General features: G+C 43.5%; 1 protein-coding gene and 1 long non-coding RNA gene across 2 annotated transcripts; one reads left to right on the top strand and one right to left on the bottom strand.

Moving 5' to 3' along the window:
* Nucleotides 1–1909: 1909 nt before the first annotated feature.
* LOC103100549 (uncharacterized) lies at nucleotides 1910–18900 on the bottom strand. Its single transcript, XR_468311.3, has 3 exons — nucleotides 18790–18900; nucleotides 4816–4998; nucleotides 1910–4654 (listed from the first exon to the last, which is right to left on the bottom strand). It is a non-coding gene; the product is annotated as an uncharacterized LOC103100549 (long non-coding RNA).
* FABP2 (fatty acid binding protein 2) lies at nucleotides 4957–11178 on the top strand. Its single transcript, XM_001363273.5, has 4 exons — nucleotides 4957–5092; nucleotides 7810–7982; nucleotides 9548–9655; nucleotides 10819–11178. Exons 1-4 carry the CDS (start codon nucleotides 5026–5028, stop codon nucleotides 10867–10869), a joined length of 399 nt encoding a protein of 132 aa, XP_001363310.1. The 5' UTR covers nucleotides 4957–5025; the 3' UTR covers nucleotides 10870–11178.
* Nucleotides 18901–24813: the final 5913 nt, after the last annotated feature.

Genomic DNA, 24813 nt, shown 5'->3' with positions numbered 1-24813 from the left:
AGGCACATACTGAACTTTTTTTTAAAAACCCTTGCTTTCTGTCTTAGAATCACTAAGTATTGGTTAGGCAGTTGAGATTAAGTGACTTGCCTGAGGGTGGTCAAATTGGAACCCAGATCTCTAGACCTGGCTCTCAACCCACTGAGCCACCTGCCTGGCCCCACTTAATGAAGTTTTGTAGTTGGTCAAAGTGGTGAAAAAAACATAAACAAAGGCATGTATGTTCTGGGTAACCAGGGTCTCAAACTCATTTGCCTGCCTGTCCTCATTGGTGGAGACTGATTACTCATTTCTCTATCCCTGTGCCCTTCCACATGTTGGCTTCTTCAGTCTGGGGGACCCCTCCCTAAAGAGAATCCAAACCTCATGTCTCTTATCTTGAAGCTGGAAGGTCTCACCATCTCCATCTTTCTTGCCCACAAAGAGCATTGAGCTATCAATCTCCAATGAGGACCAGCTCATGCAAATATGCTTGAGTCCTTGGTTACACATGACCAAAACTGAGAGATGTGTCGGGGGCCAAGGAAAAGCCCCTTCCATGGGCTGTTAGAGTGTGGGGAGAGCCCCAACTCCACTAGTGGCTGCAGAACAGCTGGCTGGGAATCCAATTACAACAGAGCAGAGATGGCTGGGCCAGAGATCTGCAGGAGGGAGGGTGTAGCAGGCTGCAAGCTTAAAGGGACAGAGAGACAGAGTGAGAGAAGAGAGAGACAGAGAGACTGTGACAAGGAAATCACTTTAAAAGACTGATATATATTAATTTAAGGTCACCAAGGAATTCAGCTATGTAATTCCTAAATGAAAACTCAAGTCAGCAGTCAACCTTTTATGGAGTTTTTAATTACAAACAGGAGGAAGAAAGGAATTAGAGAGAGAGAGAGAGAGAGAGAAGAGAGAGAGAGAGAGAGAGAGAGAGAGAGAGAGAGAGAGAGAGAGAGAGAGAGAGAGAGAGAGAGAGAGAGAGAGAGAGAGAAAGGAATAGGGTTAAAATACCCCCTCTGTTTAGGCTGGGCCAAAAGGCCCAAGCCCTTAGATAGCTGAGGCAAAGAAAAGAGATCAGTCCCTATCACTCACGTGACCAAAATGGAGAAACAGTCTCAGGGGCCTCCACCTCCAGCCTCCTTCAGAGCAAGCTTCTCAGAGCACAACCTCTCAGAGAGAAACCTCTCGACCCCTCAGTCCTCAGGCCCCGCTATCTTTAAGGAAACCATCTAAGTTCCCTCCCCTCAGTTCTCACATCTATCAATCACTGTCCATGTCTTCCCTGTGCCAATGGTGGCTCTAGCTTAACCCAGGACCGCCCAGAGGTCTGCCCCCTTGCACATGTCTGTTGAAGGTCATATTCTCAAATAATTAAATCTTGATCCTTGCTGCAGCCCTTCCTAAATCCTTTTACTCTGAGTAGGGTGGAGATTGTAGTTTCAAGACCTGGTTCTGTCATTCCAAGTATCTCTATTGTATCAGTTCTAAAATCAATCATGACTCAAAGAACTTCCTGTTCTATGCTTAAGCATAGGTCAAAGCCCTTTCCATTGTTCAGCAAAAAGTTTCTGTCCTAAAGCAGTCCCAAGTAGGGAGGAGAAGGATCCTCTCATGCCAAGGGGGTTCATATTCCAATAGAGTTCTTACTATCAGTAGGAAATTTTTTCCAAGTATGAAACTTTCCAATGGTGAAATTTCCAACATTCACAAGTCTAAGAAATTTTAAGGTTTACAAGACACACAGAGTCTGATCAGGCTATAGGTCCAATATCTATACAGCTCTACGCTCTAAGATCAGAGGAATAGGATATATCAAGAAGAAGGTAACATGTCAGAAATATCCATTCTTTAGTGCCAATTAGAGTACACAGCTGCATAAAGGAGTGCATGCGTTGATCTAGAAAGCTTCTTTTGTTCCACTATGGCTACCATAAGAATTTCTTTAGAATGTCAAAGCATTAGGACATAGCTGATATGAAGAAGGCCATTTTGTCTCTGGATGTCCTGAGTCAATTAAGAAAGCCAGGAGTTCTTAGACATTGATTTGTAGAACTACACTGTTAAGGCTGGTCTTTGCCAGGGTCTGAACCAAATCTGCAAATACGTCTTTCTGGTTGCTTTTGCCTCACGGGGCCTAGAGTGTCCATATGGACTTGTCAGAGATCGATCATAGGATGGGAAAGATTATCTAGTCCAACTCCCTGACTTCAAGATGAGGCCCTAAATCCCCAGGAAGGGGTGACTTATGGTCACAAAGAGAGATTGCAGGCAGATGCTCCAGAGCTCTTCTTTACACTGACTCCTTTCACTGACTCCTACCAGGTCAAAAGTTGTTCAGATCTGCACAAAGCATCACCTGGAGGAAGCCCCTGGGCAAGTTGGATAGAGCCACTCTTTCTTTTAGAGGGTTTTCCCAGGTGGGCTTGGTCTCCTGTGAGCCCTACAGCAACCCCTGAGGCATGGATTACAGACCTTATCATTTGGTTGGTGTAGTAGATTAGAGGGCTGAACCCAGTCATGAATCCCACTTCTGAAACCTACTAGTTACACAACCCTAGACAAATCACTTCTCTCTCAGTCTCAGTTTCCAAATTTAGAAAATCAGGTGATAGGTTAAGGGCTAGAAAAGACCTTAGAGGTCATCAAATCCAACTGAGTCACAGAGTTGTTTTTTTCCTGGGTCACAGCATTAAGTATGAAACAAGATGCAACAGGGGTACACCATCCCTCACACCTTTGCCCAAGTGGCATGTCAGTACAATAGAACCCTGGTTACCACCCAGTAGGAAAACATGGGAGCAAATGACTTGGCATTTAGTAAATACAAGGATCTTTACCTTTCCCCTGGCTGCTGATTATACAACTACAACGACTTGTTTTACAAGTTAATTACTATGGGGAGAGATGGCTAGAGTGGAAAGGCCAATCAATGGCAGACTCATTTCCAACTTGACCTGCTTGGTACTATAAAATGTGTCCATTCCCATCCAAAGGTGAAGCACATACTCCATACCTGGAGGTAGAAAACTATCCCCTTAGACAAGACGCTATCTTGTGACCCAAAAAAGATCTTTAGACTGGAAGGAATCTCAAGATTCATCTAGTTTAATCTCCTTATTTTACAGATGAGCAAATTTAGAATCTGAGAGGTTAGGTGACTGGCCCAAAGTCACAAGATCATAGATCTAGAACTGGAAGGGCCATCTTGTCTAACTCCCATGTTCTACAAATGAGAAAACTGAGTCCTAGAGAGGTTAAATGACTTATCCAAGGTGTCAATATGGAATCTAGAAATCCCAAACTTGTGGCCTAGTGGGATCTGGTGAACCCCAGGTTTCAGGACTAGCCTGTAGGTTGGAGACTTCAAAGTTTGTACTTGTTCCCTGTTGCCATGGGAATCCACCCTGAAGGGGATCTCCAGATAGCAGTTTCATACTGAATAATGGACCCTCAAGTGAATAACAATCTTAGTTGGGTGGGACCAGCATATACTAAGGACCCTCTTTGTCTTAGGTAGTCTCCCTTATTGTATCAGAGACCCTTTTCCCAAGAAGATCCACACCAGAGTAGGAACCATCCTTTAGTATCCATTGGAAGCAGCCCCTTCCCTTACACCCTCACCTCTAGCTATGATTCTTTTCCCTAGCTTGATTGTATTCTGTCAGTATAGTTTGAACACTCCCATTTTCTTTGTAGCTATAGTGATGTCAATCATCTTTCCCTGCCCCTGGATTTCCCCCAAATGGTATATATATAGGTTCCCCAAATTCTTTTGTTCCTTGGAATTGTCCAATCTAGTTTGGTTGGCTTTCCCAGGGGTCAGTGTCCAGAGAGGTCAGAGTTCAATCCTAGGACTCGGTGCAGTTGTGCACGTGGCGTGCAGCTCTGTGTCGAGGCCTATGATTGCATTGAACCCCTTTCCCTTGATTAAAGAGTGATTTTTGACTATTTATTAGTTCTGTGTTTTTCCCAGTCAACATTGGTTACAAAGTCAGTAAATGTGGTGGGCTTTGACCCTAGGTCCTCTGACCCCAAGCATATGTCCTTTCTATTACCATGGTGCCTCCCCAATATAACCATCCCCTGGAAACTTGGCAGTGCAGTATAGGGCACCTTTGGATATGACAAAGGGGAATGCCCTTGGGGGACTCCAAGCCCTCCAAGCTCCCAAATCTCCCTCTACACCAGAGGTAAAAACCAATGACCTCCTCAAGCTATTCCTTTGGTTCTAACCTTAGTTGACCACAATTTCTCCCAAACTTGACCAAGGAATGTTTATCTCTGACAACCTCCAGCTCTAAGAGAACCCCAGACACCAATATTAGGTTTACATATGGACACTACAAATCTCCATGTCCTTCTTCCCTCAGACACTGGCCTCAAAGGAGCACAGGAGCACAGACTTGGAGATGAAGGAAGCTTAGAAGCTACTGAAACCAACCCATTCAACAGAAGAGGCTCAAAGAAGTGAAGAAACTTGCCTAGGATGACACTGCTAGTGAGTTTAGGAGGTGGGACTTGAACACAGGTCTTCTGGGCTCCAAAGTCCAATGAAAAAGCTCTCTTGTTTCTCTCAGAGTATCCCTTAAGTCTCAAAGCATCTGTCCCTGGCAATCAGAAAGGATTGTTTCAATCAGCTTTGGTTATTTCTGACCTCACTTAGGATGGGAGACTGTGGAAAAGAAGAAAGAGATTTTAGAGACCAGTTACACTCTCACACTCTGTCTGTCTGTCTGTCTGTCTGTCTGTCTGTCTCAATTTTAACATTCTCCAAAGAGGGACAATTCCTAAAGCAAATGAAAGTTTGGTTTTCTATCAGAGATATACATTCACCTTGAGTTGCAAATGAGTGAAGTCCATTTTGGAAGGGCTGTTAGAAGAAGGCCCCGCCCCAAAGCTCAGCCTTAATGGACTGCAGTGAAATCTTGAACTTTAGACAGCCACATCATTGTACAAATTGGTTCCCAGATAAGCAGAAGAATAAAAGCTCCTCAAAATCCAGTCCAGAATCTCTGGCTAAGGAGGAAAAGAACACTTAGAAACATGGCATTCGATGGTACATGGAAGGTGGACCGCAATGAGAACTATGACAAATTCATGGAAAAAATGGGTAAGATTTCATTCTTTAGCACCAAATTCCTTTCTAACCCAGGAGGCCAGATTACTACTGAGGACCTCTCTAGTGAGCCTGGAGCTCTGCTGTCTGCTCTTCTTACCCAGCTTATTCCTACTCATCATTCTTCTGGGTTTTCTCGTATTGGCCATCATTCGTTTCCAAGATGCCTAAGGACAACAGCTTTCTTCAGCACGGTAGTTTGGGCTAGGCAATTATTTCTTTTTAGGGCTCCTTCTAGTCTTAACCCTCCCTGACTTTAAGAACCTGCCAGTAATTTTTCAAATTCCACGAGAAAGATGCATGAGTGGATTTTGATCACAGATGAAAGGAGACGAATATTATCAGGAAGAAATCTGGAAGGAAGGGAGGGAGGGAGGAAAGAAGTGATCATCAGCTTAAAGCTGAAAGATATCTCAGGGATCATTTCATCTAACCCATTCAGTTTATAGAAGAGGAAATTGAGCCCAAAAGAGAAGAGTCTCCTTTAGTTTCTCACTGATTTGATTTTTCTCTCCAAAATCTTTTGTTGACAAAAGGGAGTGAGCCTCATTAGTAAAGAGCTATTCCTAGGAATTTTTTCACCTGAGGCTAAAAGGCAGAAGTGGCCCAGAGGACTGTCTGTTCATCCACAGTAGTTGAAAAAGTAAGTCACCCAGCATCCAGAGAGGCTGCTGTGTGCCCATGCACTGTTTAGGACAAAGGGGATCCTTTTGGAGGGGCACCATGGTGATGGGACCTGGGTGGACCAGGACTAGATGAGGGAGCTCACCAGGTGAGCCATGGGATAACTTCTGCAGATGCCGGTACCCTGGGCCAATGCACCAGAAACTTTGTGGGTTCTGTTTCTGATTTGTTCAGCCTTACCTTAGGAAGAATGAAGTGAACGCTTCTAGGATTATTCCCTTAATGTTTTCATTGCTGATTCCCAGCCTTGTCTCTATGTATCACCAGGTAATCCATGCCACAGATACACTAGAGCAGTAATGGTGAACCATTTGGCACAGATGCCAAAGATGGCATGCAGAGCACTCCCCCCAGGAGTCCCCACCCGATTTCATTACTAGAAAGCCAGAGGGACTCAGGCAGAGCTGCTTCTCTCCCCCACTCCACATGCACTGGAGGACATTCCTCACTTCCTCTGACCCTCCACCCAGCAACCCAATAGGAGCACTTCCTCCCTCCCCTATGTGGGGTAAGGGGGGTAGGGGTGGGGCATGCCCAGCACAGGGTAGGGACGCTGCACTGGCTGTCTGGTGGGGAGCAGGCGCAGCACTTAGTCTGAGGGTGGGGTGGGGGCGGGGCCTGGCACTCCATCTCTAAAGGGTTTGCCATCACTGCACTAGACTCTTCTCTGGGCTTTTAAACATATCCTGGGGGCAGTTCATGGAATGGTGGTGAGAATAATGGGCCTGGAGTCTGAAAGAACAGAGTTCGTATCTCCCTAGCTATATGACCCTGGGAAAGTCACTTAACCTGTTTGTCTGCCTCAGTTTCCTCATCTGTAAAATGAAAGTAATAATAGCATTTGTTTCCCAGCATTGTTATGAGGATCAAATGAGATATGTGTAAAGTGTTCAGCAGTGCCGTGTCTGGTACACAGAAGGTTTGCTTCCCATTTCTTGTGCTTTCTCTGTTCTGTGGCTTTGCTTAAGTGAGAATGTCCTCTACCCTCCAGAGCTCAAGCTCTTAACTGCCTCTTCCAGGCTGTATCCCTGGATGCCCTCAACTCAGCTCAGCCTAACAACCCCAGGTTCTCCCAGCACTGTGTTCAGCAGTTCTCTGAAAAGGGCTTTATCAGAGGCATCTGGGCAGGGGTCCCATTCTTCCAGCATAGCTCCAGCAGGGAGAACGAAGGAAGAAAGTAAATAAGCATTTAAGTACCTCCTATGTGCCAGGCACTTTATAAATGGTATTTCATTTGATCCTCACATCAATCCTGAGAGGCTATATCCCCATTTTACTGTTGAAGAAACTGAAGTGAACAGGTTTAGTGACTTATCCAGGGTCATCTAGCTAGTTAGTGTGTAAGGTAAGATTTGAATTAAGGTCTTCTTGACTCCAGATGCCAGTGCTTTATCCACTATGCCATTTATCTAGAAGATTAGAAACCACACCTTAGACAAACTTTTCATCTCTCCCAATGCAGTAGATTCTTAATATTTCAAAGACTGAAGTGAAATTTTACATTGTTGACTAATAGTGTAGTAGGACACTGAATTTCAAGTCAGGAAGACGTTAGCCTTTTTGCCTTAGTCTCTTATTAGCTGAGTGACCTTAGGCAAGTCTCTTGACCTTTCTGTGCCTCAGTTTCCTTGTCAGCAAAATGAAGAGTTTGGATTTGAATATTTCCATGGTCCTTTAGAGGTATAAAGATATGGGCTCGGTTATAGAACAGAAAAAGACAGAACAGACAGCTGAGCAACCCAATATCCCCTCTAAGGCCATGCTTCTGTAGCTCTCCCTCTCCCTTCTTCCCTTCTTCTTTTCTCTCTGTGTCTCTGTCTTTGATTCTGTCTCTCTTTTTCTCTCTGTGTCTGTCTCTTTCTCTCTCTCTCCCCTCCATGCACACAGGTACAACGTGAGGCTGGTTCTTTTAGGAAAGAATGTCTTATTCCACTGTTTAGGACACCCTCACGTCACCCTTGAGAGTCTGACAGGATGCAAAGCCAAAGAGTCTTAATCTGGAAATTGTCCCGTTTTTGCTTTTACAGGCATCAATATGGTCAAAAGAAAGCTGGCAGCCCACGACAACTTGAAGATAACGATTACCCAAACAGGAAATAAGATGACTGTCAATGAATCCAGTACCTTCCGAACCATCGAAATCGTGTTTGAGCTGGGAGTGGACTTTGTGTACAGCATGGCTGATGGAACGCAGCTCAACGTAAGCACTTTGTTCCTGAACACACACACACACACACACACACACACACACACACACACACACACGTGAAATTAACCTTCTCGTCATTTAAGCCTTTCAAAATCAGCTTCCATTGGATTCTGCTTTTCTAGAATTTAATTTGATTTCATTTGTTTTGATAAACAAGCATTTATTTTGACTCCCTCCTTCCTTTAAAAAAATGGAAAACCCCAAAATAAATATGTGAAGTGTTCAGTCAAACAAAACAAATTCACTCATTAGCTACATCCCCAAATGGGCCCCTCCTCCTCCATTGCGCTCTAGCAGAAGTGGGGTAGCCTACCTCCTCCTGGTGGGTCCCCTAATTTAATCATGGCTGGCCTTTTCAGGATCAGAATTCTTCCTTCTCTCCGGCACTGAGAGATGCTTTAGGGGAAAGCATCAGGAGCTGGACCATCTTATCTGAAGCCTAGGCACCCATGCCTGCAAGGGCCATCCAAGCTGACCTCCCTCCTTATTTTACAGAGGGGGCTCAGAGCGGGGAAGGGGCTTGCCTAAGGGCACGGAGCATCAACCTGGGACTCCAAACCAGATCCCCTGACTTTCTGTTCAGTATTCCTTCCAGGGTATCCCACTGCTCATTTCCCAGAAGTAAGGAAAAAGAACTCTACATACTTTCTCCAGGAATTTCTATTTGTCATTCCATTATGAGAGTAGGAGAAGTGAAAGATAATTATTTAATAGAACCAGGAATGCTGGTACTGAAATAGTAGCACCACTGATCATGCTCTCCCTCAGTCTAATTTCTAAAATCTTACATAATCTTCTGGGTCCAGCTTTTCTTTCCACCTCCATTAAACATCTAGTCAGACTGGCCTTCTCTGTTCCTCACCCAGAACACTCTATGTCCCATGCCTGTGCCTCTGGAATGGCCATCCCCCATCCAAGTAATACTCCTTCCTTATCTCTGCTCCTTATGAGACCCATTCGCTGAGTGGTATACTGGATAGAGTGCTGGACCTTGAGACAAGAAGTCCTGGGTCAAAATCTGGGGGCAACTAGGTAACTGCTTGGATTGAGAGCCAGTCCCAGAGATGGGAGGTCCTGGGTTCCAATCTGACCTTAGATACTCCCTAGCTGTGTGACCCTGGGCAAGTCCCTTAACTCCCATTGCCTAGCCCTCTTCTGCCTCGTACTTGATATCAGTTCCAAGATGGCAGGGAAGGGTTTTAGAGGGGAAAAAACCATTTTCTACGTAAAACTTTTCCCGCTGTTAGTACTTCCCCCACAACTACCCTTCCTCTATCGACTTCGTGGTTATTAGATTTATATTGGTGCTGTACCCATCAGTGCAGAAGTACATGCATACGTGTCCACACACACACACACACACACACACACGCCGGCTGCCTCCTCCATCAGCCTGCAGGCTCCTTGGTAGCTGAGACTGTCTCACTGACTGCCTCCTTGGCTGCTCTTCTAACGACAGAGCCCAGGGCAGGCCAATAAGCACTGTCTTCATTTCTGGCATAAGCACGGAATGCTGTTTTCTAAAACGTCCCCAATCTGTTCTGTTTTGTGCCCAGGGGAACTGGAACATGGAAGGAAGCAAGCTCGTTGGCAAATTCAAACGGATGGATAACGGAAAGGACCTGAACACGGTGCGAGAAATTGTAGGGGATGAATTGGTCCAGGTGAGTTGTTTCCAAAGCCTACGGAGCCCTAGAACGTGGTCCGAGTGGGAAATCTGAAGGCTCGTCCCTGCTGAATCGCAGTATTCTTCAGGGCTATGTAGTCATGAACAGCCTTCTCTGCTACACCACTGAGGGGCTGTCCATCGAGCCCTGCTAATGTGGAGAGCCTTCGCGTCTGAGTCTGGTAGTGGATGGGGACAGTCTTTAAACCACTGAGTCTGGGACTGGACTCTGTGCCTGGCCTTTGCGGATCCAGCAGACTGCCTCAACAAGGAGGTCCATTTTGGAACTGGATGCGAGAGGATGAATTTGTCAGCCACAATACCTCCACCAGACCCTTTTCTGATATGATCCATGCTCCTTGAAATAGTGCCGTAAATCCTGCCCAAACCCAGGATGCTTGAAGCCATTTGGGGTTCTGCTGATAGTTTTGTGCCTAATAAGCATGAGTTGATGTAAGATTCCTATTGAAACTCTGTTCCCTGTTACTTCCTTGTGTCTATCCCCAGATGCTTACTAGCTGTGTGACTGGGCAAATCACTTACCCTCTGCCTGACTCAGTTTCCTTAGCTACAAAATGGGGGGTAATATAGCACCTACCTCCCAGGGTTATTGTGAAAATCAAATGAGAATAATTGTAAAGTGCTTAGCATGGTGCCTTTAGGGGTGGAGGGATAGCATTTTGGGATAGCAAATTGATAAATATCTAAATAAAAGTATTAAGTATAAACTACAACTCTCATAAGAACCTAGTATATTAGGGGGCAGTTGGGTAGGTTTTTAAAAAATGGGTGCATCAAGATTACTAAGGGCTCAGTGGATAGAGATCCAGATCCAGAAACAGGAGGTACTGGGTTCAAATGTGACCTCGGCGGACACTTCCTAGCTGTCTGACCTTGGGCAAGTCACTTAACTCCGGGTGCCTAGCCTTTATTGCTCTTTTGCCTTGGAACTGATGCTCAGTATCAGTTCTAAGGCAGAAGGAAAGGGTTTAAGAAAAAAGAGAAGAGAGGAAGGAGTATATCTCTTTTCCCAGAGAGCCACTGCCACAAAAGAAAAGTGAATATTGACTCTTTTTAAAAATGATGATCAATGTTGATTTTGCTCTCGCTCAAATGTTAATTTTAACCAGAATCATTTCCATGTTTGTTAACAACTTTCAGATCTATGAATATGAAGGTGTGGAAGCCAAAAGAATCTTCAAAAGAGCTTGAAAGACGGCTGGGGAGCTCAGCCCGGAGCACCTTCCAAAGCAGCTTTGTGTTTGTTTGTTTGTTTGTTTCCCCCTCTCTCTTTGTCCATCAACTATAAAGTTACTGCTGGATTCACTGACTGACTGACTGACTCTGTTGTGATGTTCAGTCTTATCTCCCAAAGGAAAAAATGAAAAAGCCAATTAGGACTGACTTTGTATTGCTTGCATCCTCCCAGACCCATCAGAGTGTGCCATTGCCTCAGCTTACCACTTGAATGTGTGTGTGTATTTTTTTAAGGAAAATAAAGATGGTCAAATTCCTCTCATCCTAACGTTGGTGGCCTAGAAGCGCCTGGCAAATGTCTAATATGTGTGGTGAATGAATGAACCATGCCCTTCCCTGTATTATATACCAACGCACCTCCTTCCCCCAAAGTGCATCCGCCCCCTCTTCCACCTGCCCACCTTCCTTCATTTCATTCCCTAGAACCAAAGATCATCCTTCCCCCTCTTTACCCGGGGAATTCCAATGCATCCTCTGGAAGTCCATTCAAATGGCATCACTTCCAGGAACTCACAGGGAAGCTCCCAGGGCTCAGGATTACTCATCAACTACTTGGCCTCTGGGAGGGGAAAAAACGAGCAAAAGAAGGCTGACAGGGGCCTGAGGACCCCCCAGGCAAGCTCAGACAATCACATGTCACCCATCAATAGTCATGTGCTTATACTGTAAGCTGCCATCCCTGACCCTTATGGGGAGGGGAGGCAAAGGGGATGAAAGGAGTAAGGGAAGTAAGCTCCCTCCTATCATCCTTGAAGACCACTCAGTCAGTCAACAAACATTTATTAAGCATTTCCTATGTGCTGGGCACTGTGGGAAGCCCTAGGATACAAAGAACAACCCTTGCCCTCTAGGCTGTCCCATTCTAATGGGGATACAGGAGAATCAGTGCATAAATCCAAGCTGTCAACTTGGTAGTTGGAAAGTGATGCCCTCCATTCATTGGGGCAGTGCAGGCAGCTGGGAGGAGTGGGAAGGGGCTCCTGGGATGTAGGATTTGGGCTGGAACTTGATGGAAGTCGGGAAAATGCAGAGACGGAGGTGAGGGAGAAGAATATTGCAGGCATGAGAAGCCATGCCAAGGAGTGCTGTGTGGGAGAAACAGTCACTAGGTCAGCAGGTCTAACCCTTCAGGAAGGGGGGAAAGAGATGGAAGATTTGAGAAAGCATTATGGGGGCGACCTGCCGGAGAGGAAAGAAAGGCAAAATGAAGGGGGCACCTAAAAGAATGTTCCTGGCCAAAGAAGAGGACCAACTCTTTGTGCAAGGCAGGCTTGAAGGAAGAGATCATGGGGGAAGATGGCTCGGTGGTATGGGCTGAGTAGAGGAGAAGATGGAACTCTCAATAGCCTCAAATCGGAGGAGGAGGGAAGTGTGAGGTGAGCTATCAGGCAGTTGTGGGGTGGACAAGATGCTGGGGGAGGCTGGAAGACGGGCAAAAACCATCACAGTGCAGAGTGGGAGAGCAAATCCCCTAAAGAGGAGTACAATGGCTACTTTGCTATAGTAACAGGCAAGCGGAAATGAGAAAACCCACATTTGCCGGGATCCTCGACAGCCTGTTTGGGGATTTCCTCCAACTCTGTGCAGAAGCATTCAAATAGGAATAAAGGTGGGGAATTGTGGGAGTAATCCAAAGACGGATTGTGGCAAAGCTAGACAGCAAGAGGACTAGGCAGCTTGGGATTCAAGAGGAGTCTACAGTTGAGTTGGTTCACCAAAGGGAAAGATAGAGCGGAGAAAACAGTGTAGCCTGTGTCGGAATGGTTCCTGGAACATAGTAGGTGCTTAATAAATGTTGAGCTTCTGATTTTCAGACCAAACCTTAAGGTACCTATGAATCTGTGTTACCCCAAAGGCCAGGATCATTCTTTTAGGGCCCCCTTCGTTTTGCCTTTCTTTCCTCTCCGGCAGGTCGCCCCATAATGCTTTCTCAAACCTTCCATCTCTTTCCCCCCTTCCTGAAGGGTTAGACCTGCTGACCTAGTGACTGTTTCTCCCACACAGCACTCCTTGGCATGGCTTCTCATGCCTGCAATATTCTTCTCCCTCACCTCCATCTCTGCATTTTCCTGACTTCCATCAAGTTCCAGGCCAAATCCTACATCCCAGGAGCCCCTTCCCACTCCTCCCAGCTGCCTGCACTGCCCCAATGAATGGAGGGCATCACTTTCCAACTACCAAGTTGACAGCTTGTATTTATGCACGGATTCTCCTGTATCCCCATTAGAATGGGACAGCCTAGAGGGCAAGGGTTGTTCTTTGTATCCCTAGGGCTTCGCACAGTGCCCAGCACATAGGAAATGCTTAATAAATCCATTCCTTCTTTAAAGCCTTTCAAAGAAAGCTAGAGGAAGTAAGCTGGGGGAGACAGAGGAAAGAGCATTGACTAGACTCAGAGAAAATGGCTCCATATCCTGCCTGACACTGTCTTTGTGTCTCTGGCTAAGTCATCTAGTCTTTCTGAGCCTCAATTTCCTCATCTGTAAAAGAGGAGGCTGGTGGGTAGCGAGGTAGCAGAGGGGATAGAATGTCTCTAGATTCAGAAGAACCTGGGTTCGAATGTGACTTCAGACACTTCCTAACTGTGTGACCCTAGCCAAGTCACTTAATCCCAATTGCCTGGTCTTTATCCATTTCCTGCCTTACAATTCATATTAGGATTGATTCAAAGAGAGAAAGTAAGGGATTTTAAAAAATAAACAAATGAGTAGCTCTGTGTGTCCTTGACATTGATCTCTCTTTATCTGGCCTCAGTCTCCCCCTCTAAAATTCTAAGATAGGGCTAGATGACTTCCAAGGTCATCTTCTGGATTTTATCTATGCACATATGTGGATTCTGGAAATCAAGGCCAGCTCTCTGCTGTCCCAAACTGGATTCTGCCCCGCCCCCCAGAATTATGGTGTAGTAGTGCCATCTCGTGGCCAAACAACATCATTTATCTTGAAGGTGCTCTGCAAAGTTTGACAGTTCAATCAATCCACCTTCAGTAAGTTTCCACGATGTATCAGGCACTGGGCTAAGTGCTGGGGATACAAAAAAGACTTTTCAAAGAGCTTACAACCTTACAAATATATACCAAGCAAGCAGTATAAAGAATAAATAGGAAGACATTAGCAGAAGAAAGGAATGAAACTAAGAGCGATGGGGGAAGGTTTCCTGGAGAAGATGGCGGTCAAAGTGGCAGTGGTTTGATTTGCCCAGCACAGGTGGCCTTGTAGCCTTTAGGGTGCCTTGCTACTTCAGGTAAGACTGATATGGCTGCTCAGTGAACAGGTGGCAATTGTACATATTCCTCCAACCAGTTCTCTTGTCTTTTTCCTTCTCTTTTTTCCTGTCCCCTCTTTACCAAGAAGGTGGTGAGACAAAGAGTGAGCTCAATTTAGAGCTTTGTTTGTTTAATCTGCCTTCCCCAGAGTCTCTAATCCTCTTTGAGTCTCTCTTCAGAATCCACCCTCTTTTTGAGTTTATTTTGCTTAACACTACTCTCTCCCTCTAATTCATCCTTTTAACTGCTCCCTTTTCCCTTCAATTTCCCTGTTGAGGGAAATGTATTTCTATAGCCAACTGTGTCTACATATGTATTCTTTCCTCCTTCGGCCAGAGGAGTACAACATGTCACCTGCTCCTCCCACTCCCTCTTCCTTGTTTTTATAGACTTTGTCAACCTGGAAACACAAAGAACCACCAAAGCAGTTACAAAAGAACAGGTCTTCAATCAGGTCAAGGGAGACAATGCTCTTATGGTGACCACACAGAGTCAGTCACCCACGCACACACACTAACACCACAGTGAGCCAACCTCTGATGCTCTGGGAAACAGTATCTCTGGGAAAATACACCAGGAATAAGAATTTCCATCAAATTGAAGAACTTGGAGTCTTATATACACTTTGGGAAGTATAGGAAAGGAAGGACAATAGTTAGACTCCATGGAGGCTAGGGAAAGAGGAGTTTAGCCAGAGACCAGAGGCTAGACTACTTGGGAATGACCTAGATACAAAAAAGAGAAACTTAGAAGAGAAAAAGGAATATCTCTATCACTCCTTTTCAGGAGTGCTTGATGGCTTATTGTTCAGTCTGGTTCTGTGTAGCTTCCCAGATTATAGTCTGTTTTCCTTCATTAAAGAGCTTTATTATAACTCTACTGATAGTTCTATAAGTCAACGTGGAGAACTACAGAACCACTAAAATAGTCATAAAACCCAATCTTTAATCAAGAAAGAAACATTGAAATTGAATGGAGTTGAAGTTTTTGGATTAGAAGTTAGTTGGAGTTGGAGTTCCAGGTCTGGAGCTTGCTTGAAGACGATCTTGTGGTGAGTAATAAAGACTGACTGAGTGAGTCCACTCTCCCTTAGGCTCAGGCCCTTTCTACTATTCTCTCTCTCTCTCTCTCTCTCTCTCTCTCTCTCTCTCTCTCTCTCTCTCTCTCTCTCTCTCTCTCTCTCTTTCTCCTTCCCTTAATTCTTTCATTTGTATTAATTAAAATCTCCATAAAACCCAGCTGACTTGGGTATTTTCATATTTGGGAATTTTCCCATGGTGACCACTTAATTTTAGATTTTAAATCAAGACACTAAAAATTATCTTTACAGTTTGGACGAAACCTTTACAGTTTTGGCAATTCAGTCTTGGCAAACCACATTTTCACGGTTACATTGGATAAGGTTTGTTAAACTAGAAAAAACATAGAACTATTAAATAGTCAGAAAAGCCACTCTTTAATTATGGATAGGAGTTCAGTGCTTAGTTAGGCCTCCTTGAGGAGTTGAACACTATAAATCCATACAGAATCCCTAGACTCTGACAGCTCTGATCACTGAACCCCTGGGATTACCAACTACAGGAGATTGACAGCTGCCAAGGACAAAAGAATTTGGAGAACATATATACCCTTTTAGGGGAACTGAGGACTGAGTTTCCTAAAATTTCCTAATGTCTATACTAGTTATCCTATAAAAAAGTTCCAAACCAATACAGCACAATCAAAACCAACCCAATCAGTGTTTAATCCAACACCAATTAGATCTATCAAAGAAGACTAGTGTGAAGATTAAATTGAACTCTCCCCTGATTATAACAATGAAATTAACTCTCCCCTGATTGTGGAGATTAAATTGTAACCCTTGACTATTTTTAGAACACCCTACTTAAAGTTGAGTATGGAGATCTACCCATTTCTAGATCTAATCACCAAAAGTGTGAACATCCCACTTAATCATTGTGTGGGAGATCTGTGACCCACATGTGTGATAAATCAGAATTGACTAACTACCTTCTGGGAAGTCCTAGAGCAGAATGTCAACTACGATTGGTAGATGTAAAATTAGGGGAAGACACAGGAGGGGATGCAAGAGAAAATGTCTTTAAAAGGGAATGACAACTTCCTGAAGGAACTCAATTCTTCATGCTTTCGAATTGAGACTGGAGAAGGGGGGCAGAAGGATCTGCTGACTGGACTTGAGACCCTGTTGCTTAGACTGCTAAATTTTTATTGTGGTTGGACTTGAATCTATTAATTGTTGGCCACCAGGGATTTAATTTCTAAATCCCAAAATGAATTATTAAAGTAAAATGTAAATTTATGATAGTTTATTTACAATAGAGGAAGATTTAAGGAATGAGAGAGAGAGAAAACTCCGACTTCCTCTGAACCAGGTAGGAATTTTAAGGCCCTAATCAGGGAAAAGAGTCTCAAGATGATTGGGCCTTTCTTGGAGGTTACACCTCCAGAAAGGCAGGATCACTAAGCCAGCCTTTCACTCACCAATGGTGACCATATAAAAGGAAAGCAGTCTGTGGTTTCCTGCATGAGCTCCTCCAGGGGTCTAGTTCCACAGCCAAGTCTGAGTGTCCTTCTTCCAGTCTATCCTCAAGTGTCTGTTTTCCCTCCAGCTCTGAGTGACTGATCCTTCACTCCAAGCCTGGTGACTGACTCTCTTCTTCAGTCTTTGTTTCCTCTTTTTAAAGTCCTTTTTCTCTTGTGTCACTTCCCCTAAATTTCACATCTACCATCACAGCAGATGTTCAATTTCCAGGACTGCCCACTCTTTCACACATTGGTCACAGATCCTGCCATTCAATGCATGAAATGGGTGTTCACACCTTTTTGTGGTTAGTTATACCTTTTGTAGTTAGTTAACACATTTTTGTAGTTAAAATGGGTAGATAGACTTCAAATACTGAGTTACCACCTTTTGGGGATTAAAATCTAAAAATAGATTGCGGATTATAATTCAATCTTCCCAATAAAGGAAGAGCTAAGTACCTTCATTGTTACAATCAGGAAATTATAATTTAATCTTCACAACTGACAAGTAGTGAGTGAAAAACTGACTCTTAACTGCTGGATTTTTTCTGAAGAGACTTCCCCAGGTCCTGGGCTACAAGGGCTGAGGCCTGTCCAGTTGAGGACTAAACTCCCCTGCCTGGATTGAGTCAGGGGGCCAGAGATAAATTACTTAGTGTTTAAGCTATATATCTTACCTTATCCTCCTCTCTGGTTTCTTACTTCATTCTTTCTACAGTTTGTAAATAAATTATAAATAAATCTCTTTGGAATTAATTAAATTCCTGGAGACCACCCTCTTTAAACAATTAAGTCCAACCCTTTATAAATAACCCCCTTTTCCCCTTTACACCAGTCACCTTCCAAAAAGTTCAAGGAAGGGAAAAAATCTAACAGCCCAAACCAAAAGCCCAAAAGCCCAAAGCCAAAAAAACCACTAAAGGCTAAAGCCAAAAGCCCTCTCACTAAGCTCAGGCCCACCTTTTATATTCCAGCAACTAAACGCCAACCACCAACCCAACACAGTCATAGCAGCCAACTTCCTTGCAACTACCAGCCCTGTCAGTAACTGACACACCAACCAACTGATGCTGGCCCCTTTTCTACCCCTTTTCTTCCTCACTTCCTATCTCTGGTTCTTCCTTCCTGTCTCTATGGTTTCTACTTCCTGTCACTGTGGGCTGGTTAATCCCTATACATCTCTATGGTAAGAGGACTTCCAGGTTCCCCATTAAATTAAAAAAGGAATTAAGAATGCATTTATAATACATTTTGTTTTTACAGCCCTGGATTTAACTAATTGGAAGCACCCATCACCCTTATGTCCTGGTTCCTCCAAGAACCTCTATTTTAAGGAAGCATTATTGCTTTATTCCTGTCCTGACAGTATTCCTGACTCTTCTCCCAATCTTGCTGTACATTGCGGCTTTAGAGAGATGCAGGAAACCTAGAAATCCTAGGAGACACTTGAAGACCTCTCAGCTTCAGACCTCTGGAATGCAGTGTGGCCAAAGCACAATGTCCCTGATAACCACCACAAAATGGATAAAGATGGCATGCTATTCCATACTTTTGAGATCTCTTTGATAGACCACATTCCAAACCTCAGGCAATCCCACCCCCGGATCCCTTCTATGTCACAGACAACATTCCAAACCTCAGCACCCCCTTCTCCCCAGTTTTCTGTCCTTGTATGTCCATGTCATCAGCTTTGTCTATAAAAGCATATAAAGTAGATTCTCCTATACCGAGGATGGAACTTCCATCTTGTCTGCTGGCTATTGAACTTCCTAATAAATCTCTTTATTTTCTAAAGGTTTGTTAAAGCGCTGGTAATTTTTTAGGTGGGGACTCTTCAAGAATCAGGAAAACCACTCTTCCACAGCATCTCCATGCTCAGTATTTTCACTGCTACCCCTATCCCTACGCCCAGGTTTCCAAGTTCCTTTTACGTGCTGTCTTCCCCACTAGATTGCAAGCTTCTTAAGGCGAAGAGCTCTTTTGCTCATTGCTTGTAATTTGCATTCATGTGTCTGGCATATAGAAAGTACTTAAGTAATGCTCAGATTTGCTCTTATTTACCTACCAGCTTTCAGTTATTCCCTTGTGGTCTGATGTTTGATCATTTCCATCCTAGTGTGTCTTTCGCAAGTTCCAAATCTGGATTTAGGTCTGGGCTACGTTTCTGTTACCTTGCCCTGGCTGGAAATTCCAGTAGACTGCAATAATGCAATTAGAATGTGACCACAAAGTGAGTCACAATGAAGGACAGAGCTGCTAGTTGGCCTCTCTCTGTATCCTGCAAGAGGACTTCTCCTGCTCAGTATTCAGTTTGGCATGTTTTCTGGATCTTTTAGAGGAAATTCAACAGAAGGAGTTTGACCTCACTTTTCCCTGCCTGCCTCTCTTGTCTGCCACTGAAGCAGATTAAAAAAAAACTCTTATCTTCTGTCCTAGAATCTATACTAAAAGCAATAAAGGTTAAAGTGATTTTCCAAGGTCATGCAGCTAAGAAGTATCTGAGATCATATTTGAACCCAGGGCCTCCCAATTCAAGCCTGGTACTCTATCCATTGTGCCACCTACCTGCCCACTCTCCCACCAGGCAGAGTTCTTGTGTTAAAATTCATTTTTGTAATCAACACTCCAAACATAAACCCATATAAAAAGTGATAAATCCTGTGCTTTCATCTGCATTCTGACTGCTACAGTACTCTCTCTTGATGTGGATAGCATTCTTTCTCATAAGTCCCTCAAGATTGTCCTGGATCATTGCATTGCTACTCATAGCAGAGTCTGATACATTTGATCATTCCACAATGTTTCACTTTCTCTGTATAATGTTCTCCCGGTTCTGCTCATTTCGCTCTGCATCAGTTCATTGACGTTCTTCCAGGTCACATAGAATTCACATGGAAATCTTCCAGTTCAGCCAGTTCATTATTCCTTATAGGATAGTAGTATTCCATCACCATCAGATACATAGCTGGGAAGTGTCTGAGGTCAGATTTGAACCTAGGACCTCCGGTCTCTAGGCCTGGCTCTCAATCCACTGAGTTACCCAGCTGCCCCCCACCAGGAAGATTTCTAAAAGGCCCCAGTCTATTTTTAAATTGAAATAAAAGGGTACTGGATTTGGAGACAGAGGTCCTAGATCAAAAACCTAACTTTGCCTCTTTCTACTTGTATGGCCTTGGTCAAGTAATTTAGCTTATCTGAATTTCAGTTTCCTCACCAATAAAATGAGGGGGATAGGCTAAATGGACTCTATGATCCTGTGATTCTTTGGAATTTAATAAAAAGAATGACAGGAAGCTAGAGGAGGGAGAATGTGGGAGCTGTTGACTAGACATCAACCCAGATACAGTGCCACATACTCTTGACCACAGACAGTGTAGCTTCTTTTTTTTCAAATAATTTGGCCAGAAACAAAGGGAAAACTTTCTTCATAAATGTGCAAAATAGAGCCCTTGAAAAAAAACCCACTGTTGTTTAAAAAGTCTTCCTGAAGACCAAACATTTAGCCTGACATGAGAAAGAAAATTAAGAATGGATAGAAAAGAGAAATATAGAAGATGTGACAAGGGAATCACTTTAAAAGACTGATATATATTAATTTAAGGTCGCCAAGGAATTCAGCTATGTAATTCCTAAATGAAAACTCAAATCAGCCGTCAACCTTTTATGGAGTTTAATTTCAATAGGAGGAAGAAAGGAATTAGAGATAGAGAGAGAGAAAAAGGGAGAGAAGGGAATAGGGCTTAAATACCCCTTCTGTTTAGGCTGGGCCAAAAGGCCCAAGCCCTTAGATAGCTGAGGCAAAGAAAAGAGATCAGTCCCTATTACTCACGTGACCAAAATGGAGAAACAGTCTCAGAGGCCCCCACCTTCAGCTTCCTTCAGAGCAAGCTTCTCAGAGTACACTGCCACCACTCCGACCAACTCCTCAACCCCCTCCCCGAGTCTTCAGACTCCCCTATCTTTAAGGAAACCATCCAAGTTCCCTCCCCTCAGTCCTCACATCTACCAATCACCTGTCCCTCAATTTCTCTGTGCCAATGGAGGCTCTAGCTTAAACCCAGGACGGCCCAGAGGCTTTGCACCTGTCTGTTGAAGGTCATATTTTCAAATAATTAAATCTTTGATCCTTTGCTACAGCCCTTCCTAAATCCTGTTACCCTGAGTAGGGTAGAGATTGGAATAATTAAATTTTGATCTAGGTTGCAGCCCTTCCTAAATCCTGTTAGGACTGAATAGGGTGGAGATTGATTCCAAGTATCTCCATTGTATCAATTCTAAAATCAATCATGACTCAAAGAAATTCCTGTTCTATGCTTAAGCATAGGTCAGAGTCCTTTCCATTGTTCAGCAAAAGGTTTCTGTCCTAAAGTAATCTGAAGAAGGGAAGAGAAGGAACCTCCCATGCCAATGGGGTTCCCATTCCAATAGACTATCAGTAAGAAATTTTCCAAGTATGAAATATCCCAATGGTGAAAATTCCAACATTTATAAGTCTAAGGAATTTTAAGGTTTACAAAGATGAATGGAGGTAATATTTTCTATTCTTTTTTTTTTCAATTTTAAACATTATTTTTATTTGGTCAATTTCAAACATTATTCATTGAATACAAAAATCATTTTCTTTTCCTCCCTCCCCTCCCGCCACCCCTCCCATAGCCGGTGCGCGATTCCAATGGGTATCACATATGTCCTTGATCTGAAACCATTTCCATGTTTTTGGTATTTGCACTAGGATATTCATTTAGAGTCTATATACCCAGTCATATCCCCTTGGCCCTTGTAGTCAAGCAGTTGCCTTTCTTCGGTGTTTTTGTTCCCACCATTTGTCCTCTGCTTGTGGATAGTGTTTTTTCTCATAGATCCCTGCAGGTTATTCAGGGACATTGCATTGACACTAATGGGGAAGTCCATTACGTTTGATTGTACCACAGTGTATCAGTCTCTGTGTACAATGTTCTCCTGGTTCTGCTCCTCTCACTCTACATCAATTCCTGGAGGTTGTTCCAGTCTCCATGGAATTCCTCCACTTTATTATTCCTTTGAGCACAATAGTATGCCATCACCAACATATACCACAATTTGTTCAGCCATTCCCTAATCAAAGGGCATCCCTTCATTTTCCAATTTTTTGCCACCACAAAGAGCACAGCTATGAATATTCTTGTACAAGTCTTTTTCCTTATGATCTCTTTGGGGTACAAACACAGCAGTGCTATGGCTGGATCAAAGGGCAGACAGTCTTTTATCACCCTTTGGGCATAGTTCCAAATTGCCCTCCAGGATGGTTGGATCAATTCACAACTCCACCAGCAATGCATTACTGCCCCAACTGCCACATCCCCTCCAGCATTCATTACTTTCCTTTGCTGTCATGTTAGCCAATCTGCTAGGTGTGAGGTGATACCTCAGATTTATTTTGATTTGCATCTCTCTGATTATCAGAGATTTAAAACACTTTTTCATGTGCTTATTAATAATAGTTTTGATTTCTTTAACTGAAAACTGCCTATCCATGTCCCTTGCCCATTTATCAATTGGAGAATGGCTTGGTTTTTTGTACAATTGGTTTAGCTCTTTGTAAATTTGAGTAATTAAACCTTTGTCAGAGGTTTTTGTTATGAAAATTGTTTCCCAATTTGTTGTTTTCCTTCTGATTTTGGTTACATTGGTTTTGTTTGTACAAAACCTTTTTAATTTGATGTAGTCAAAATTCTTTATTTTACATTTTGTGACTCTTTTTAAGTCATGCTTGATTTTAAAATCTTTCCCTTCCCAAAGGTCTGACATGTATATTATTCTGTGTTCACATAATTTACTTATTTCCTTCTTTACATTCAAGCCATTCACCCATTCTGAGTTTACCTTGGTGTAGAGTGTGAAGAGTTGATCCAAACCTAATCTCTCCCACACTGTCCTCCAATTTTCCCAGCAGTTTTTATCAAATAGTGGATTTAGGTCCCAAAAGCTGGGATCTTTGGGCTTGTCCTAGACTGTCTTGCTGAGGTCATTTACCCCAAGTCGATTCCACTGATCCTCCTTTCTGTCTCTTAGCCAGTACCAAATTGTTTTGATGACTGCTGCTTTGTAATATAGTTTGAGATCTGGGACTTCAAGGGCACCTTCTAATATTTTCTATTCTTAAGAGAAGCCTTCACCTAGACAGAGCAACATTTACATTGAGATAGGGGGGTGGGGGGAGAATGAGCAAAATTTGATAGAGAAGTTCCCATTCATAATTAAAATAGGCAGACTAGAACATAGATGTAACTAAGGTAGCATGATCAGTGCTTCTCACCAGGGCACTGAAATGCTTAAGGTGCTACTGGAACTTGCTGACTCTACAACTGTATAGAAACAACTGAGTTTAGCATATCATTAGTCAGAAAAATTAGGCAAAATTAAAAATTGCCAAATGGTGAGTCTCAGGCAGGGCCCTTCTAGAGAAATTCCTTTCCAGCATCTCCAGCCTTTCCCATACTGCACCTGAGGGTGCATTTGTACTTCTTACTCCAAAACCAATTGCCACTATATGCCACTGAGACAGAAGTTAGTGAGGGCCATGATATCAGTAATCATTCATAAGCTCCAATCCATTTCATTTCCTTCTACTATGGAATGGCTGGTGGCAGGATTTTCCTGTTATGTAGAAGGCACCAGAGACTTTCTCAAGACTCAAAAGCCTGGGGCCATTTTGGTTGATTTGCTCATCATTGCATCATAGATCCCAACCCTGGAACTTGGGAAATTCTTGATATACCATCTACATACAACTTCCTTATATGGAAATTACTCCTTATACAGAAGCATCTCTCTCACCATATTGCAGGTGAAAGATTAATTGCTTTATTAAAAGAAAGAAAATCCAACAGATCCTTGAAAGGGAACTCATTCATCCCAATGGAATATGTAAATCTCCAGGGTTCTGGGCCTCTTGAGCAAAGGTCTTGGTTTTCCTCCTGGCCTACTCTCCAGGCCAGACACTGTCTTCACCCTCAACGACCTGATGGAACACAGGTGGTATTTCTCAAAACTCATGGCATCATCTTAGTCCAACAATCCAGCAGCTTCTCAAGCCAGATGAAGGCGAAAGATAGGCTATCAGAAGAATTCTTCCTTTAAGGTCGTCTAATTAATCACATTCTCTAAATTCCTCTAGACTTTGGATACCCTCTTCCATGTGTAAGAGTTGAAAGGAACTCGACTCCTTCTCCTCCTCCACCTCAGACTGTCTTTTCTCTTTAGTTTCTCTAGTCTCATCCAGTTCACTTATCATACCTGAGGATGGACATATTGTTTTTCTCCATTGATGCAAATTGGAGGAAGGATCATTTGCTACAATAATATTAACCACCTCCCCCCACCACAAAAAGAAAAATTGAGAGACAAGGTGGTACAGTGGAGAGTGTACTGTTCTTAGAGTCAGGAAGCTCTAAATTCAACCCCTACCTAAGACAACGAATGAATGAATGAACAAAAGAATGGAGAAAAGGCATTTATTAAACACTATGTGGAAAGCATTGCACTCAGCACTGGGGATACAAATAGGAAAGTGGGACAATCCTTGCTCTCATACTCATATTCTAGTAGGGAGAGACAATACACATAGAAAGCTTCAGCTTGGAGTCAGCTGATGAAAAGGTCCTCTCCTCCTTAGGGTACGACGGTAAACAAGATCATCGTATTCCCTGTTTAATGTTACTTCTACTGACAAGCTTCTCTCTTTTTCAGATGTGGGCCATTCATCAATGCCAAGGATTTTGCAGGTGAGAATATTCCTTCTTGGGTCTTGAGTAGCAATGACTGTGGCTGCTGCCAGGTCCCATCTCACAAGACTCACTCCCTTGAGTGATGCCTATGGGGCTTGGGCAGGAGTGGTCAGGGAGGCACTACTATTCCCAAGGCCCTACTTGACAATACCAATTGGTTGGCAGTTGATGCTGGAGTGCTGAAGAAGGGGTGGGTCAGCCTTTTTACCACTGTGATTGCTCCTCTTCAAATATGGCTGTGGGAGAACCCTCAAGGTTCTGATCTGTCTCCAGTGGGGTCTGAGGAGAGACGGTGGTTGAGGTGAAGGGGGGATTGATTCACT

This window comes from Monodelphis domestica, chromosome 6 (assembly GCF_027887165.1).
Source record: "Monodelphis domestica isolate mMonDom1 chromosome 6, mMonDom1.pri, whole genome shotgun sequence".
In the NCBI taxonomy this organism is placed as follows: Eukaryota; Metazoa; Chordata; class Mammalia; order Didelphimorphia; family Didelphidae; genus Monodelphis; species Monodelphis domestica.
The sequence above is the reverse complement of the archived record's forward strand: the minus strand, read 5'-3'. Positions and strand labels throughout refer to the sequence as shown.

What these genes read in the sequence shown, in the direction of transcription:
- FABP2 (XM_001363273.5), top strand. Translation starts at nt 5,026, where the DNA reads ATGGCATTCGATGGTACATGGAAGGTGGACCGCAATGAGAACTATGAC. An exon ending in CAAATTCATGGAAAAAATGG is followed by an intron (nt 5,093 to 7,809) that starts GTAAGATTTCAT and finishes TTGCTTTTACAG; the next exon opens with GCATCAATATGGTCAAAAGA. An exon ending in TAGGGGATGAATTGGTCCAG is followed by an intron (nt 9,656 to 10,818) that starts GTGAGTTGTTTC and finishes AACAACTTTCAG; the next exon opens with ATCTATGAATATGAAGGTGT.